General features: G+C 42.6%; 1 protein-coding gene across 7 annotated transcripts in view; it reads right to left on the bottom strand.

Moving 5' to 3' along the window:
* Nucleotides 1-16,071, bottom strand: part of PLXNB2 (plexin B2) — a 266,904-nt gene that overhangs the window by 28,816 nt on the left and 222,017 nt on the right. For all 7 annotated transcript variants that reach the window (XM_075429278.1, XM_075429273.1, XM_075429274.1 and 4 more), the window contains 4 exons: nt 5,843-5,979; nt 5,030-5,197; nt 3,305-3,413; nt 353-580 (listed from right to left, as the gene is read on the bottom strand). In XM_075429278.1, coding sequence (XP_075285393.1) covers nt 353-580; nt 3,305-3,413; nt 5,030-5,197; nt 5,843-5,979 — 642 coding nt within the window. The remainder of the gene's footprint in view (nt 1-352; nt 581-3,304; nt 3,414-5,029; nt 5,198-5,842; nt 5,980-16,071) is intronic.

The raw sequence follows: 16,071 nt of genomic DNA, 5'->3' as shown, positions 1-16,071 counted from the left end.
GAGTGTTTGGGAATTACGCAATTCCTCTCCTTTCCTTCCTGGTGCAAGAAGAGATGTCCCCTCCTGTCCTTGGGAGCTCTGTGGCAAAGGGCATTTCCAAATGCCAGGCTCAGCTGGAGGGGACATACCTAGGAAATGCAAAGTATGGCTAAACAGATAGCAACTATCTCTGAGAAGGGGAGGGGAGGAGAAAGGAGAGCTGACAATGTTCATCATCTAGTGGAGGGAAGGGACTCTGCCAAGCATTTTGGGTATGATACCAAACAGCTGTTAAGGGTTTAAGAAAGAAATAAAAAATTCCATACATGTTTCAAGGACAAAATGAGCAACCACCATCTCTTGACAAGTTTACCTTTGCATTAATAAGTTTGTTGACTTGTTTTTTGATGCCATTTGTGAAATTTTCAAAGGTTGGGTCTGCAACATAGGCAAAGGAGTGGCTCTCATTTTTTACAACCAAATGATAATGATCCATTAGAATAATAGTGGTAATGTTATAGTTTTCTGGGTCTTCCAGTATTGGCAGGGAAGAAAAAACCACTGTGGTTTCATTGAGTCTTGTAACAACCTTTCCATCAAACTGTAAGAAACAAGATAAGAAGAACATGCACATTTTAGAGTTTGACTCATTCCTGTACCTAACTGTTGATAACTTTAGACTGTAGAAATACAACCACTGGATTTATATCCTCTCCATACAGCAGAAATAACATAGTATGAGGCATTTTCTGAAAAGAAAATGAAACAAATTTGTTGATGGGAATAAATTGTTGACTCATTATCTTCTAAAAGCTTAGGCTACAGAACGCTTTCCATTGCCTCCAAATTCTGTGGCTCTGGACCACACTGGGCTGACACCATTAAACTGCTCTAAGTTTAAGAGGTTAACATGGCAGCTTTAATCCAGATCATCTTCTGTATCATTAAGTATCTCAGGCAGATTCTTTTCTACTGATGCTGTAAAATACCTCACTGAAATTCAATACAATTAGTAAGTGAAATTACAGAATAAAATTTACCAATTGTCAATCAACTACTCAAAGTAACAACTCGGTTAACCTGTCCTCCCATCCACAATTACACAAATGTTTTTATGCTGGAAACTCCTTCAGTCATTCAGTAACATCAACCACAGCCAACAAGACTAATAGGAACTCTCAACACTTTTTCTATCACTACCTCAGTTTCTCACTTTGAGAAATGCAATTTCATAACTTCTCCCCTGCATTTATGATATTGCCATATAAGTGGAAACAGAACAAAAGATTAGATTCTTAACCAAGAATGTGTGATGTATGTAATGCTGACTTCAGCTAACGTGCTCAGAAGATGCTGAGCATACATAAGGAGGAGGATAAGAAATATTGATAAACACTGTCAAGAATGCTAAACAGACTTTAAGATTGTCCTGGGAGTTAAGGTTATCAAGATAGTTGCATCTTGCGGTCATGGCTGCAGTGACCATGAGATGGTGGAGTTCAGGATCCTGCGTGGAGGAAGCAGGGCAGTAAGTAAGATCACAACCTTAGACTTCAGGAGGCTAAATTTGGCCTCTTCAAGGTCCTACTTGGAGGAATCCCATGGGTTAGGGCTCTAGAAGGCAGGGGGGTCCATGAGAGCTGGTTGCTATTGAAACATCACTTCCTCCATGCTCATGATCAGTGCATCCCCATGAGTAAGAAATCAAGCAAAGGTGGCAGGAGACCTGCATGGATAAGCAAGGAGCTTGCAGCAAAACTCAAATGGAAGAAAAAGGTCTACGGAACACAGAAAGAGGGACAGGCCACTTGGGAGGAATAAAAGAACATTGTCAGAGCATGCAGGGAAGCAATGAGGAAGGCTAAGGCCCACCGGGAATTAAATCTGGCAAGGCACATCAAAGACAACAAGAAGGGCTTCTTCAAGTACATCAGCAGCAAACGGAAGAAAAAAAAAAGAAAATGCGGGCCCGCTGCTCTATGAGGTGGGTGTGCTGGTGACAAAGGATACAGAGAAGGTGAAGTTAATGAATGCCGCCTTTGCTTCAGTCTTCACTGGTAAGGCTGTCTCTCAGGAATTCCAGTCCCTGGAAGCAAGAGGGAAAGCCTGGAGAATGGATGACCTTCCCTTGGTCAAGGAGGATGATGAGGGGACTGGACCATCTCTCCTATGATGAAAGGCAGAGGGACGTGGGCTTGTTTGGCCGGAAGAAGAGAAGGCTGTGAGGGGACCTTATAAATGCCTATAAATATCTGAAGGGTGGGTGTCAAGAGGAGGGGGCCAGACTCTTTTCAGTAGTGCCCAGTGACAGGACAAGGGGCAACGGGCACAAACTGAAGCACAGGAAGTTCCGTCTGAACATGAGGAAGAACTTCTTCCCTCTGAGGGTGACGGAGCACTGGAACAGGTTGCTCAGAGGGGCTGCGGAGTCTCCTTCTCTGAGATTTTCAAAACCTGCCTGGATGACATCCTGTGCAGCCTGCTCTAGGTGACCCTGCTTTGTCAGGGAGGTTGGACCAGATGATCTCCAGAGGTCCATTCCAACCCCTGCCGATCTGTGATACTCTAAAAGTTGGATCCTGCATATAATACAAAACATGCACTTTACCAACTCTATATGGATCACAAGACAGTCTTAAATTAACAAGTCAGCCTTAGGAAAAGTCTTATAAAGTTCTTACTGGAAGATCACTTTTAAGTCCTCAATCATTGCATTCGATTGTGATCTTCACGAGAAGAGTGGAAAATTGAGACTAACAGTAATACCAGTTCTTCTTAACATGACATGCAACAAGGGTTCGGGTCTTCTTTAACGTTATTTTGCACAACTTTTTGTGAAGATGTGATAGCAGGAATATGCATGAAGCAAGAAAGAAAAGACTTGGTTCACTGAGGTGTTAGAAAATAAGAGGCACTGAGTGTGCAAAGCTGAGTATTCAGCATTGTCTGGATTTGGATCCTGTTTCAGACAAATCTCTAAAGCTTGCAGGCGGAGAAGGAGGAGAAAGATAAAGAGAAAATAAACACTTTCAAATTCTGGACTATATCCACTCTACCACTTGAAGCTCAATTCTTCTGTCCTTATTCATATTGAATGAAAATAATTTTAAAGCAGAAGATTGCAAGGTACAAGTGAATTTAAGTCAAGATGGCAGAAGTAGGCTCTTCTTCCACGGGAATCCTGAACAGACCCAGAAATCTGTTCAAACCTTATTCCACTCCAAGTCCACTGAAGTCCAGTGGGCAAACGTAAATGCATTTTTCGAACAGATTATATGTTATGCATCCTGTGTGATGCCTTTGGGGAGAAAGAAAGAAAAATTACCCTTTTGAGATTCATTTTCCCTGCTTCTGGACGCTCTGCGTATACCACCAACGAGAAGCTCTGGATGAGCTCAAAACCGGTTCCAGTTACTGTAATATTCCTTCCTCCACTGAAAGGCAGAATTAAAAAAGAAGTCAAGTCATTGGCACACTACTGCAGCTATAGATTGCTTTATCCTGCACTGCTGCTACTTTCACTGCAAACAGCTATCTAACACCTATATGATGATTAGCTATCCTTTTGTTAAAGCTATCGATGACCACGGCATTTAAAAGCAGCAATGTCAAATTCAAACTCATTTTAAAATAGCAGAATAAAAAAAGTACAAATTGTTTTGTCAGTATTTGTGGCTTTTCATGGATGCCTATCTTTGTGTGCTTTACTTCTCCAGTGTTTGTGTTAAAATCACTCCACCTACCACACACACAGACAAAGGTGAGAGCGCATTTTCCACAGGCCTGTAGGGACCTGGCCTCTCTTCTCCCTTTCAATTTGAACACATTGTTTAAAAAATAATGCATTGGCATAGGAAGAAGCATGCATGCAAGCTGGCAGTGGGAATTAAAGTCATCGAAGTAACATGAATTTAGCAATCCTCAAGGCAATCAGTTAAGTAAGCTTCAGTTTATGTAGAGAAAAAAAGAGAAGTCTTTTAAATCCCCTGGGGTAAATCACCATCGATCTACCAAAAAACCCCTCCAGGTCCAAACCCACCCAAACTGAAAACCAAAAGCAGATATTAAAAACAAATTCTGTTTTACATAAGTGCCCGCTCAATATTCAAGAAGGCAGGTACCAATTTCTTCAAAAGAAGTCAGGGCCAACTTTATTTTTAATGTCTTATTTGTAAGGTCACAATGTTACACTTCTTTTTACTGAAAGAAAGTGGAAACATCATGATGTCTCCCTGCCAGCTGTAGCCCACTAAGCAGAGAGACCGGAGTATTAGGGAACAGCAGAGACCAACGTGAATCAACGTCCCAAGTTTGTCCCTGTATCGGTCATAGAATGACTCTCAGAACCAGAGGTGTACTACAAGGACTTTTCTACAGATGATTTGCCATTTTGCTATAAATATATGACGAGCACATATTTCTTCCATTTCACAATTAGTACTAGGTGAGCTTTCTTCCAGAAGGAACAGCTACCAGATGGGGTGTTAGTGAGCACCACCACAGAAGAGAGCATACCTTTGAAAAGCCTTATTGAACCCTGATCTAGATTTCCTAAAAAGATACTTTTTTCTCCTCATGGGACAAAGAGATGACAAACTGTTACCATCCTCTGTTTCCAGCTTACGTATTAAAAGCTGAACAGAAGAACTGTTAGAAAGCTTTTCGTTAGAAACCTTTTATACGCATCCTTATAGGATAAGCATTTGTAAGTAATGCAAAGATCATGTTGTCTGATGTGACGCTGAAATGTTTCAAATCTCTTTCTTTGAGACATCTTTATTTAAAAGAAGCTCATTAGCTTTTCTAGTTTCAGGATTTAGTTTTGAAGTGGGGATTAAAGCTTGGATGTAAACAGGATACTTTCAAACATCAGCTGAAGTTAAAAAAGTTCACAAACTACATATTTGAAGATGTGCATGGATGGAGTATGGCAGTTTTTATTTGAAACAGTTCTATATGTAATAGATTTATTATAAATGTAATAGATTTATTATAAATGACACATATTTTAACCCAATTGTAAATGAAGTTACGACAAACAGTTCATTACCTGCTGAAGCTGTTTACTGGCAGGAACTTGGTGACAGTAGGATTCTCGCTGTATGAGAACAGCCCTGGAACAGCAATTGCCATGCCCCCGTAGTCCATCGTGACTTCAACAGCTTCAACCTTGCTGTTAGGGCCTGTAATGCAAACGATCTCGTCTCCAAATTCAGTGCTAGGTTAGAGGAGACAAAAAAGAGGAAACATCTTCAGTTACTAACATTACGGCGATTTGTATTCTTTACTGTAGTACCTACCCCCAGAAGCAACAAAAAAGGGCTCTGTTTTTGTCAAGCGCTGACTAGTTACGAGAGGAGACAACACTTTCTTCAGATCACTTACGGTCTTTCAAAAAGATAAAAGATATGAAAAGTGTACAAACACAAGAACAATGCAATGTCAGCACACTTCGTGTCATTCCTTTTTTTGGGAGAAGAGAAGGACCGCAATTAAGAAAAGGAAAGACAAGTGAGAGCAACAAGCCTTCAAGGGGCACTAGAAGATGAAGATTTTATATAGAACCACTGGGGAGATGCTGAGTGAAAGCATGGGTGGGTTTGGAGTAGCCAGTCAAGCAGAGAAAGCCAAAACTGGAGAATTCTTTGGATATCTGAGTTCTCCCACTTCGGTGTTTTTACAGCTGCTTCTTCCAGCTGGAGCCTCTGAGAGAGTTTCTGTGTGAATGTGACGTGCAGAGCTCCATTGCATGGGATGAGTCACAAAGAGATAGACAATGGATTTGCGTAATTTCTAAAGGCCAGAAAAGGTTAGCGCTTTGTTAGGATACAGCTTGGGATTGTTAGTTACTCAGGGTACGTACACATTGCAAGGCTGGCTACCGACTGAAACTTGAACATCCTTCTTGGAACCAGTGGCCAGGTTTGTACCAGTGATGGTAAGGGTGGTTCCACCTGCCTGTGGACCGCTTTCAGGTCTTATTCCAGAAGGATGAGGTTCCTGCAAAGAAAAGATAGTCAAGCTAATTAAGAAAATTAAAATAAAATTTACACCAGTATTAATTGGTATAATAGCTAATGGAAGTTCAATATTGCTATGTGAAAAATAATAAAAGTAAAACAATGACAGACAATTCTTCTGAAAGAAAAGAAAGTCTTTCATTATTCACGCTAAAGGAAGAAGTAACAGATGATGTGAATGTACTTATTATTTTTACATACTGTATTTTAAGAGGTTTTATATGAATATAAATTCCCTATTTACAAAATGTAGAGTTGACTGCCACTAAGTTTGTGAGAGCTTCCTGCTGGATTTCCTGTTTTCACACTTTTTTTACGATTTCTCGCTTCCTTACGGCTGGGTCTGCCTTCACCTTTCCTTACCCTTTCCTACATTCAGCATCAGATACAGGAGAGACAGAGAAAAGTTTTCAAAACTGGTACTGAACAGAAAGAATATGAAGAGTGCCTTTATCTATAAGGCTCTTAATTGCAGTACAATTGTTATCCTTTTCTTGAGCTACGAACTTGCAGAGAAAGAAAATCTGAAAATGCTAAACTTTTTATGCACCTGGAACCTTGGAGAGGATTTCTTAAAATCAATTGAAACAAGCAGACACACTTCAAATTGTTATGAAATTTGTTGGAAATTAAAATTTCTCAGGTAAGTTCCCTCAGTTCAGTCTGTTTCCTTGATTGTATTCTGGGAGCTATGACAAATACTGTAAATTAACAGTGAGGGTTTTTCATGAACAGTGTGATTTAATTACTTCATCGCTATACTTCCCTGCTTCCAGCTGAGGAAAAGCATCCTTATTCAGGACAGCACTGAAGCTGCCGAATCAAGAGGATGACCAAAGCTGTGCCAGCTGCCTGAGATGGGTTCCCAGCCGGCAACTCCACTGCCCGGCCATGCCTGCAGACGTGCCGCAGCCCTCGCACCGGGGTGGCAGCCGCCGTGCATGCCGGCAGCGAGCGGGTCCCACACAGCCGCTGTGCACGCCGACAGCAAGGGGGTCCCACGCAGCCAGCTGCGATGTGTGCCAGATAGGATGCCAGGTCCAAGTGTGCAGCAGGGGCATTGCTACAAAGGACCCTGCACTTGCTAAAGCGTACCAGATAAACAGCTTAGGAGGGCTGTGAGCAGATAATGCCTTTTCTGATGTATAGTTGTGCTGCTTCATCCATATTCAAACACAAGCTTTCCTTACATAAGTCAAATAAGCCATAAGCTTATTTCCCAGTCTCATGTATATTTGTAAATGACATCTGCTCTTCTCCTCCTGCTGACCATGGAGTCCATGCCTGGGGCTATTCAGGCTATTCTGTATGAAGCATACATAAATGAAGCAATAGCAAAGAAGTCTCAAAACTTCCCTCGCTGATGAGGGCTTCCCTGATGACCCTCACACTGTGCTGATCATCCACCCTAAGGAGGTCTAAGCCCTGCTCAGAAACAGAGAGCATCAAGCCCACACCTTAGCAGTCATGCAGCAAGCCCCTTCCCCCATGTTGGTTTGCTCAGGCCCGGACTGCCACCTCTGCGTCAGCTCACAGCTACAAAACTGAGGGCCCACGATGGCAGGGAGGAGGGGAACTGGCGTACAGCAGTTCGTTTCAAAGCTTGGTGAGCCATCGACAGGCTTTTAACAAGCAGCAGGAATCTGTAAAAACGCATCCAACGGACCTCATGGTCACTTTACACATTTGTTTCATTGAAGCACAGATATTATAGAAACACAGAGAACTCGTACTTGCTGTGCTTGTTTTCCATTTTCATGTCTGAGCAGCTTCCCTCCGAAGGAATGCATCATGGTTCAACACACTTCAGAAATCCACAACGACAACTGTAATTTGCTCTCAAGTCATTGAGCTTTAGGAATATGCTTTAACACTAATTGGGTGTCAATTGCATTTCTTCCCTGAGAGAAATCTGTTTGTAAACACTCCTCAAGATGTACGTCGCTGCAGCGTTTGACTGCTCTCATGCACTAACCTTTGATTTTGTTTTAATTTAATACATCACTTGGATTACAAGATTTTATGTAGGGAAGTGACTCAAAGCATTTTTTAAGCAAAAAGGAGTCTTGATTCAATATAACAAAGTTGGCTAAAACTTGCTTACTTAGGCCTATACAACGCTCTCTGTACATAATCTTCTTTGGATTTAATTGCTTGCTCATTTAAATTAAATTGAAATAAGCCATGCAAGGGTAAATAAAAAAGTTTGAGAGGGTCAGTTTTGAAAGTCACACTTGAAGTTTAAATTAACACAAGTCTAGACATGTGCTTCGAAGAAAGGCTCTTTTGTGGTTTTTTGTAACACAATTTTGTTGCTGAAAAAATTACAATCAAAATTGTATATAAAATACACAGTAAATGAATTGCTTATAAAAATATATGAAATACTGTAAGCGTAACCTTAGCACATGGACAGAAAACCATACCTTTTCTTGACTTCAAATTAAATCTTAATCGCTACAGATTGTTAAGCATGTTGGACCACTGTATCATCCACAACAAAAATCCACAGCAACGATTAGCTGCATAACACACCTGGGATAGCTTTCAGAAAAAACTATATCCCTAGAACCACTAAAGAATCAGTATGAACAAATTCGTTATCTTTGAACCTCAGAAAAACTGTTTAAAACCTGTAGCCTTTTCCCTAAATACTACCTCCACTAAAAGCCTGGCCTCTAAGGACAGACTTAGGAAGGAAAAGAAGAAGACAGCACATAAAGCCAAGCCTTTAAGCTGAAACTGAAGAAGGAAAGGAACAAGACAAGAAAAGGTTTCTGAAGCATCACACACCACCGTTCTCTGTAACCTCAGCGTAAAAATGGAAAGGAAGCTTGCTAGGGACTTCTGCTAGAGAGCTGCAGTCCTTTCTTCCTGCAAAAATGTGAAATAATTGCCCTGTTAAAGCTCTGCTGGGTTATCTGATGGGTAGCTTTGGCAGGGTGTCAGCTGGCTCTGTTGCTAACAACCAGTAAATATCAAGTGAGCCACAAACTTGAAGCAGAACGATCCAGTACCATTTTCTGTGCGGGACCTTTTGGTGGTGGTGTATGTTTGCCTCTGTACGAACAGGAATATATAGGTAACACAACAGCAAAGTTCTCTCTGAATAACACAGCAGCAATGGGGAAGCGAAACAAGTATCTGTTCTGTTTTCCCCAGAAATTGTTTCTTTCTTAGCGAGAGTACAACTCCGCTGAAGTTGAAGCCCAGCTATGCCAGACGGGAGAACCCACCACCCACGCCTCGCCCCAGCCATGGCACAGCCGCACCACGGGGTCGGCACAGCTCAGCTTCCCTCCACGCCTGACCCCAGCCATGGCACAGCCGCACCACGGGGTCGGCACAGCTCAGCTTCCCTCCAGGCTGAATGGAAAACCGAGGGCAAGCACCGCTCTGGGAGCAAAGGCAGGTAACAGCCAAGGAGGAGGGCAAATAGTTATGGTTTAACCCTTACTTTCTCTTTAATGGCTGGTCTTGCAGCAGTTCCTCAAAGGACTATTTTAAACCAGCTTAATTCAAAGTATTCATATTTAACATATTATAAGCAATTTTACAAATACCAAGAGCTCTCCAGAGACCAAATAATATGAATGCCTCATAAAGATGATCTAATAAGGAAAGCTGAACCGTGCTCTGTGCACAGAGAAATTCTTCAGCATGACTGCTAAGACAAAGCATTATATAGGAACAGTTTGTTACTGTAAACTTGTCCGAAAAATGATTTGATTCATTTTAACTTGCTATTTTCTGTTTCAGATTCTCCCCCTTTCCTTTCCTCTTAATGACCTGCCAGAAAAAATAAGTAGTTAAATAAATTATCAAGAATTTTAACAATTTTAATAGCCATTTTATTGCAAAACCAATGTGCTATGAGCAAGTTTTAGTGCTCTTGTAAAATATTCATGGATGGCTCAAAGAGCAAAGCTACACCGGCCCACCTGGTGGTTGCCTTAAGAGTACCAATAAAGAGAAAAAAATTAGTTCATCCAAATGCCCAACCAGAAAGCATTTTTCAAAAATGCAGTTAGGTAGATAGCATCAGCAGGAGAACAGTAGTTTGCTGAATGCCAAGATAATTTTAAAAAGTACCATCAGTGGTGGTACAAGCCTTCAACAAGAACCGTGTTACCTAAGGAGGAGGTAGCCCCTTCCTACAACTGACACGGCACTCACCAGTGGGACAGAGAGGTGCAGACCCTTGGAAGCTGCCAGCTCTAGTCTTATCTTAGTCTTATCTTACAGTCCTATCTTACGCAGTCCAGTAAAGCTGCACCTAACTCACAGCTCTGTGTTGCTTACCACAGCCCTGCATGAGATTCCTTCTCCTTGCAGAGCAAAACAAGGGCAAAGGGTAAATCCTTCACTGCAAACCTTGTTTGAAGGATAATAAAAATGTTGCTTTTTCCAAGAGGCAACCCTCTTTAATTTGGACTCAAGCAACGTCCAACCATTACAAACAGCACTGATAAACCTGGGAGCTCAAGCGCTGTGAGATCAGTGATGCCACCTTTTCAAAATCCCCTCACGGATTTCTTCTCTCCTTGTTTCTGCCCCTTTCTCATTTCAGGCTCTGGATCAGAAGTATGCCTGCCGCCATAATAAACACCCCGCTTTCATCTTCAGCCCTCTGCTCCTCGGGATCTTTGCTGCCAGCAGGTGCCCGGGGGAACTCACACTTTCTATAACATTGCGGCGCAGTGCACTGCTATAACAGCACAGCACAATGCTCAGTGCAGTTATGATGTTAAGCAGAGCACTTGATTATGTGTCCTATATGGAATTTGTAGCCTTGTAATAATTCTTCTGGAAAACGTCAGCCCTTGTGAGGACTTGGCAATAATTTATTTCTCATGGACACAGTGAAATTTAAACAACCCTGCAAACACTAGTTTAACCCTTGTTTTATAATTCCTTAAAGCACAGAAAATCATAATTCATATATATTTCAGTCTTTCTTACTTTGCTTGAAATGGAGGAATGCACTTCTTTCGTCACCAGGCAAATATTGTTCACGTCTTCCAGGTAGTTCGATGTTTGAGCATAAATCTTTTCTGCAATAACAGCTTACCTCATTATGTGGGTTTTTTGATAGCCTAGTTTAAAAAAGCCTGTTCCAATGTCTGTCAGTTGTTCAGTGGCCTGTTTCCTGCCGAGTCTGGTAAGCCATCTCTCAGTGGAGGGACTTGCCATCGCTGGGACTCCCCACCACCGTATGCTTTCATGCTCATGTCGCGTAGGAAGTGGATTGTCAGTTTTGGTAAAACATATGCATATCTACAACTATGCTATTTAGAATAGAATAGTTCAGTTGGAAGGGACCTGCAACAATCATCCAGTCCAGCTTGTCAACAGGTGCAGCTTGCTCCCTACTGCATGGTTTATCCTGAAAAAAGAATTTGATTTCGACAGGATTTCTTGCTTGTAGGTCTGAGCAGATTGTAGATTGTCAGTCATGGGAAATATAAGCATTTTATGTATCTTACACACAAACCTTCCTTAAATCCTACTTTGGTGTAATAATGTTGAGCTAGAGGTCTCAAAGTCCACCTTCAACTCCACTTTCCCATGTTGTACCAGACTGCTGGGTTGGCACTCCTGAACTGATAAACAGTTTTCCCAGCACTTTTGTAACCATTAGGCAGCTTTGCTGGAAGGATAATAATGCTATGAATAGGTTACCCCCTCTGTTTTATGACTGTGGTTGGTGCCCATCCCATCGATATGGTTTACCTGAAAGCAGTGTTCATCTGCATCAATTCGAAACAGTGAGACAATGACAATTTCTACATTGCTTACGGTACGTAATGTTCAAATAATGCTGTTTTGTTTGGTAGCAAATTCATTTATTGTCTTTGTCATACCAATGAATTTCCTTACGTGGCCTTTGCATTCATGTGTGCCACTGCCTTATCTCTGCCTTAGGGACTAACCTGAGCTTCACAAACTATATTTTTTGGTTTTTCCTCACAGTAATGTCATAGTCTTGCAACAATACACCCCCTGAGGCACTCTGTGCTTCGTCAGCACAGAGATGCCGGAAAAAAAAAAAGTACTGGCCCAAGTATGTATATGACTTCACACTCAGGCCATTTTCCAGTGTTCTGTTTTCCCCGTCGCAGCCAGAAGTCTTTCCTTTCCTTGGTCTGTTTGTATCCTTTGTGTCCTACTTGCAAACCTGTTCACAGAAATGCTGATATATTTTTCATTGTAGTTTCATGCTTTCTGAGTGCTAGAGGGTAAAGTATCTCCATGTCTGCTCCACTTACAATCACATTTAGACGCAAACTTACTTATTAGCAATGTACCTGACTGCTGCTGTTACACAGCTACTGCAGACCCTCTGAGCATTCGCATTTCAGCTCTTGCATTTTTTATCCCGTTTATTAATCTAGAACAAACTTTTTCATCTTCAATATTTTATGACTTGCAGTTAGTCTTTTCACACTGTTAGGAAGGTGATCTCTTACTTCTTCAGGTTTCTGATTACAATTTTGGTAAAAGATACCTTTTACAGGCTGAAAATGCTTTCAGAGACCTGCCAGCATTTTAGATCTCTGTGGTCTGCAGGTGTCAAATCAAAGCACAGCTTTTACCTAGCTAACAGTGGGGTTACTGCTATTCTCCTTTTCTCTTTTTATCCAGCTTCTTTGCAATTTTGCCATTTAAGATATGCAGGTGCAAAAGAAAACCATTCCCCCAGCCGCTTTTCACTCACCCGACTCGCATTTCGATTCTGATCTGCCAGGCTCACGTTCTTCTTCACTCAGTTTGTTTGCTTTGCAGCTTCCTGGCTTACACTGTCATGTCCGACCAACTCACTTCTGGTCCCTTGCACAGTATTCAAGAACAAGAGGGGTGCACTCCTGTAGAGTACCACCTGGGTTCTGCATGTCTTCTTTTCCAGTTTCTCTACTTTTCCACTCGTCTGTCACCAAGCACATCCTCAACTTTTTATATACCTGGGCACGACTCTGTACATAGGGATATTATCTACTACAATATTCACCCGTGGTAGGCAGTCTCTAGCCCAAGAGCTACACCACTGAGATAAAAGTGGTTACCCTTTATCCTTTGCTAATGCAGAAAATCAGAGAGGGAAACAACCAGCCACCAAGGAGGCTACTGGTGGATCACAAGAAGGGCCAGAAATTCAGGAACAGTTGGAAGGCAACAGAGGAGGGGAGCCTAATGGAGATGCAAAGAAACCTTGGCATGAAGTCTGTGCTTCAGAGGGCGAGGCTGGAGAAAATGCAACCATGCCAGACCACAAGCAGAGAGACAACTGGGGAAGGAAAAGAGGATGGTGGCAGAGTGTATCCCCGCCATGCTGTCAGAGATGCCAGCTGCAGCACAAGGGGAAGCCAGCAACAGATGGATGTGTTCAAACGGACATGACGGGCAGCAAATGGCAAAGCCACCTAAGCCCCCTTCTGCCAGCTCCTGTAGGCAGTGACCTCCGGTTGGGGGTTTGCCTTTGATGCGAGTGCACATCTTTGCAAGCAGGAATGGCCCCTTGTGCTTCCACACAAGCAGAGCACAGGGATGCTGTGTCAAGGACCTGACGACAGCGCACACACAGGTGGATAAGATTCTCACAAACGTACAGAGCACTTTATTGCTCCGCATTTATCTTATCCATGCTTTCCTCCACAAGTAACCTCTCCCCTTCCTCATTCTGGTCCCAGCTGCAGTAAGTTCTGGCTCTTGAAGCAGGTCTGTAAAACAACTAATTTGTAACCAAAATTATCTGCCCCACACTGAAAGGCAAATTATTCTGCCAACGCTTGCATAGAACGCACACAGAAATTAAAGGCATTAAAGGCATAGCCCATGAAGTGCTGTAGACACCGGCAACCTACTTGGAGGTCAAAATGCCATTTCGTGGACTGCAGGAGCTAAATTAAGCTTCTGAACAGGGTACGCAAGTCATTAGGAACTGCTCTTTCCCTCTCCACTTCCCTCCTTTCTCAGACTCAAGGGAGCCTGCTCCTTGTTTCTTCAGACAAGCCACCCACTCACAGGATGTTCAATTCAGAGAATTTCCATTGCCTGCTCTTGGCAGCCTGGTGTTCACCACAGTGGCTGACCTGACCCACCAGCTCGCCTTGTCACAGCTTCCACAACACAGGCCAGGCTTCAGCTCCTGGGTTATTTCTGCAGCAGCAGAGAGCCGAGTCCTGTCTTTTGGGGGCTGCTTTGTCCAAACCTCACCCCATGTGAGCTGATCAAACACTTCCAGCTGCTCCAGGTGCGCAGGCAGAGCGTTTGCCTGGCAATGCATGTTGCGTGCTGTCTTCTGGCGGATGGGATGGGATGCTTACGCAAAGGGTTGGTATTTTAAACAACTAATTTTTTGGACTGCAGGCAGCATCTTTTTATCGTGAGGCAGACACCACATGATTTTCTGAAAAGACCACAGAGCGCTGCTGACAGGTTTGATGCAGAAGTGGAAGCACACATGACTGGAAAGTCTGCATTATCATACAGCCAGTGTTCACTGGCAGCTTTCAAGCAGAACCATGAGCACTGGATGGTGGGACATGCATTTAAGTGCATAGCTCAGATGACAGAGAATTAAGACTAATAATATCCACATGAGGAGGGGCCAACTTTGCTAGAACTTTCAGCTACCCAGGAGTTCTCCTGGCCCCTGTGCAGGCTGATACATAAACAAGATGTGCTCCAGGACTCAAGAATAAAATAACCATGATCCTCTCTCTGGAAGCAATTCCAGACTGCTGCGGATGTGTGGTTTACCAGCATCAATCATGATGGCAACAAGCATGTAACACCGCCCCCAAAAAAACCCCACCCAAAAATCCCACTACAGTGTAAAATGCATGTGTTGAGGTAAAGACTCATGGAGAAAAATCAAGGAGTGAACTAAAACCCTCCACAAAAGCCTTATAGCACTAATGGCAATGCACTGGTGACAGCTCCCAGAGCAATTGCTTCAAATATCAAGGAGGAAAACAGAGGATGGATGAAGGTAAGAGGAAACCGTCAAACTGGGAGGAGATTAAGGTGCAAGAGTGCACCCTGTTAAATGTAACTGTGCTGTTCAGGTTCACATTCAAACTTCCAGTATCGTGCACAGTCATCTTCATGTTCATTTTCAGATCAGACCCTAATTTATGTCCCTTCCTTCCTCTTTTTGGTTATTCACCTCATCTTGTTTAGGTAAAGAGTCTTCCTGATTTACTAAAGTCATTATTTCCAAGGAAGTCCCTAAACCACCTTCAGTGCCTCAGAAATGCATTACGGTTCTACCTACAATTTCACCATCTTACATTTGTTTGAGCTTTCTGAAACCACGCAGTCTTTTTATTCTGCACAGCCTAAAAGTCACAGAATTGTTCTTGCAAACAGACCCTGGAGAACCCAGAACTGGCTGCAAACTCTCATTCTGGTGGCTTGAATCTGCAGACGAGGTATTCTGAGAAAGGAATCACATTTGTATGAGATCAGCAAATCTGGGCCATATACTTAGGAAAAGCTTAACTCCTTCCTTTGATACTGCTTCTCACTGCCACAGTAAGAAGCAAATCAGATAAAGTTCAAAACAAATGAAAAAGCAGGACTGGCCTTTAGCTGTGCACTGCTCCACCTGCTTAGAGACCAGCCAAGCTGTCAAGTGCTCCAGATGTACCGCATAGCTGGATATTAAAAATTAGCTTCACTTCATTTCTTTCACTAAACAGGAGATTGGCTATTGCCTGATCCTGCTCACAGTGAAACAATCGAAATGTCAGTGGAGGAGGACTGGGTTACCAGAATTTCGTTTTGCTGGAATGGCTGGACTTGACCAGTACTCAGGTGGGGTAGAGAAATTGTGATGAAAGAAATAGACCTTTCTTCCTCTGTTACCCTGCAAATTTTGACGAGGTGTTTACTGCACAGCACAGACTTCTGTGGACCAGGGCATTTTAGATCAGAAATAAATTTAAATTGAAACTATGGGTTCCCTTTTACCTGGATTTTTGACCCATTTAATGGAGCTCTCACGTGTTTCTCGGCTCAGAAATGTGTTGTGCTGGCAGAATGGGGCAGAAGCACGAATCTAAGCCCC

Source organism: Opisthocomus hoazin, chromosome 8 (genome assembly GCF_030867145.1).
Source record: "Opisthocomus hoazin isolate bOpiHoa1 chromosome 8, bOpiHoa1.hap1, whole genome shotgun sequence".
NCBI classification, from domain to species: Eukaryota; Metazoa; Chordata; class Aves; order Opisthocomiformes; family Opisthocomidae; genus Opisthocomus; species Opisthocomus hoazin.
The sequence above is the reverse complement of the archived record's forward strand: the minus strand, read 5'-3'. Positions and strand labels throughout refer to the sequence as shown.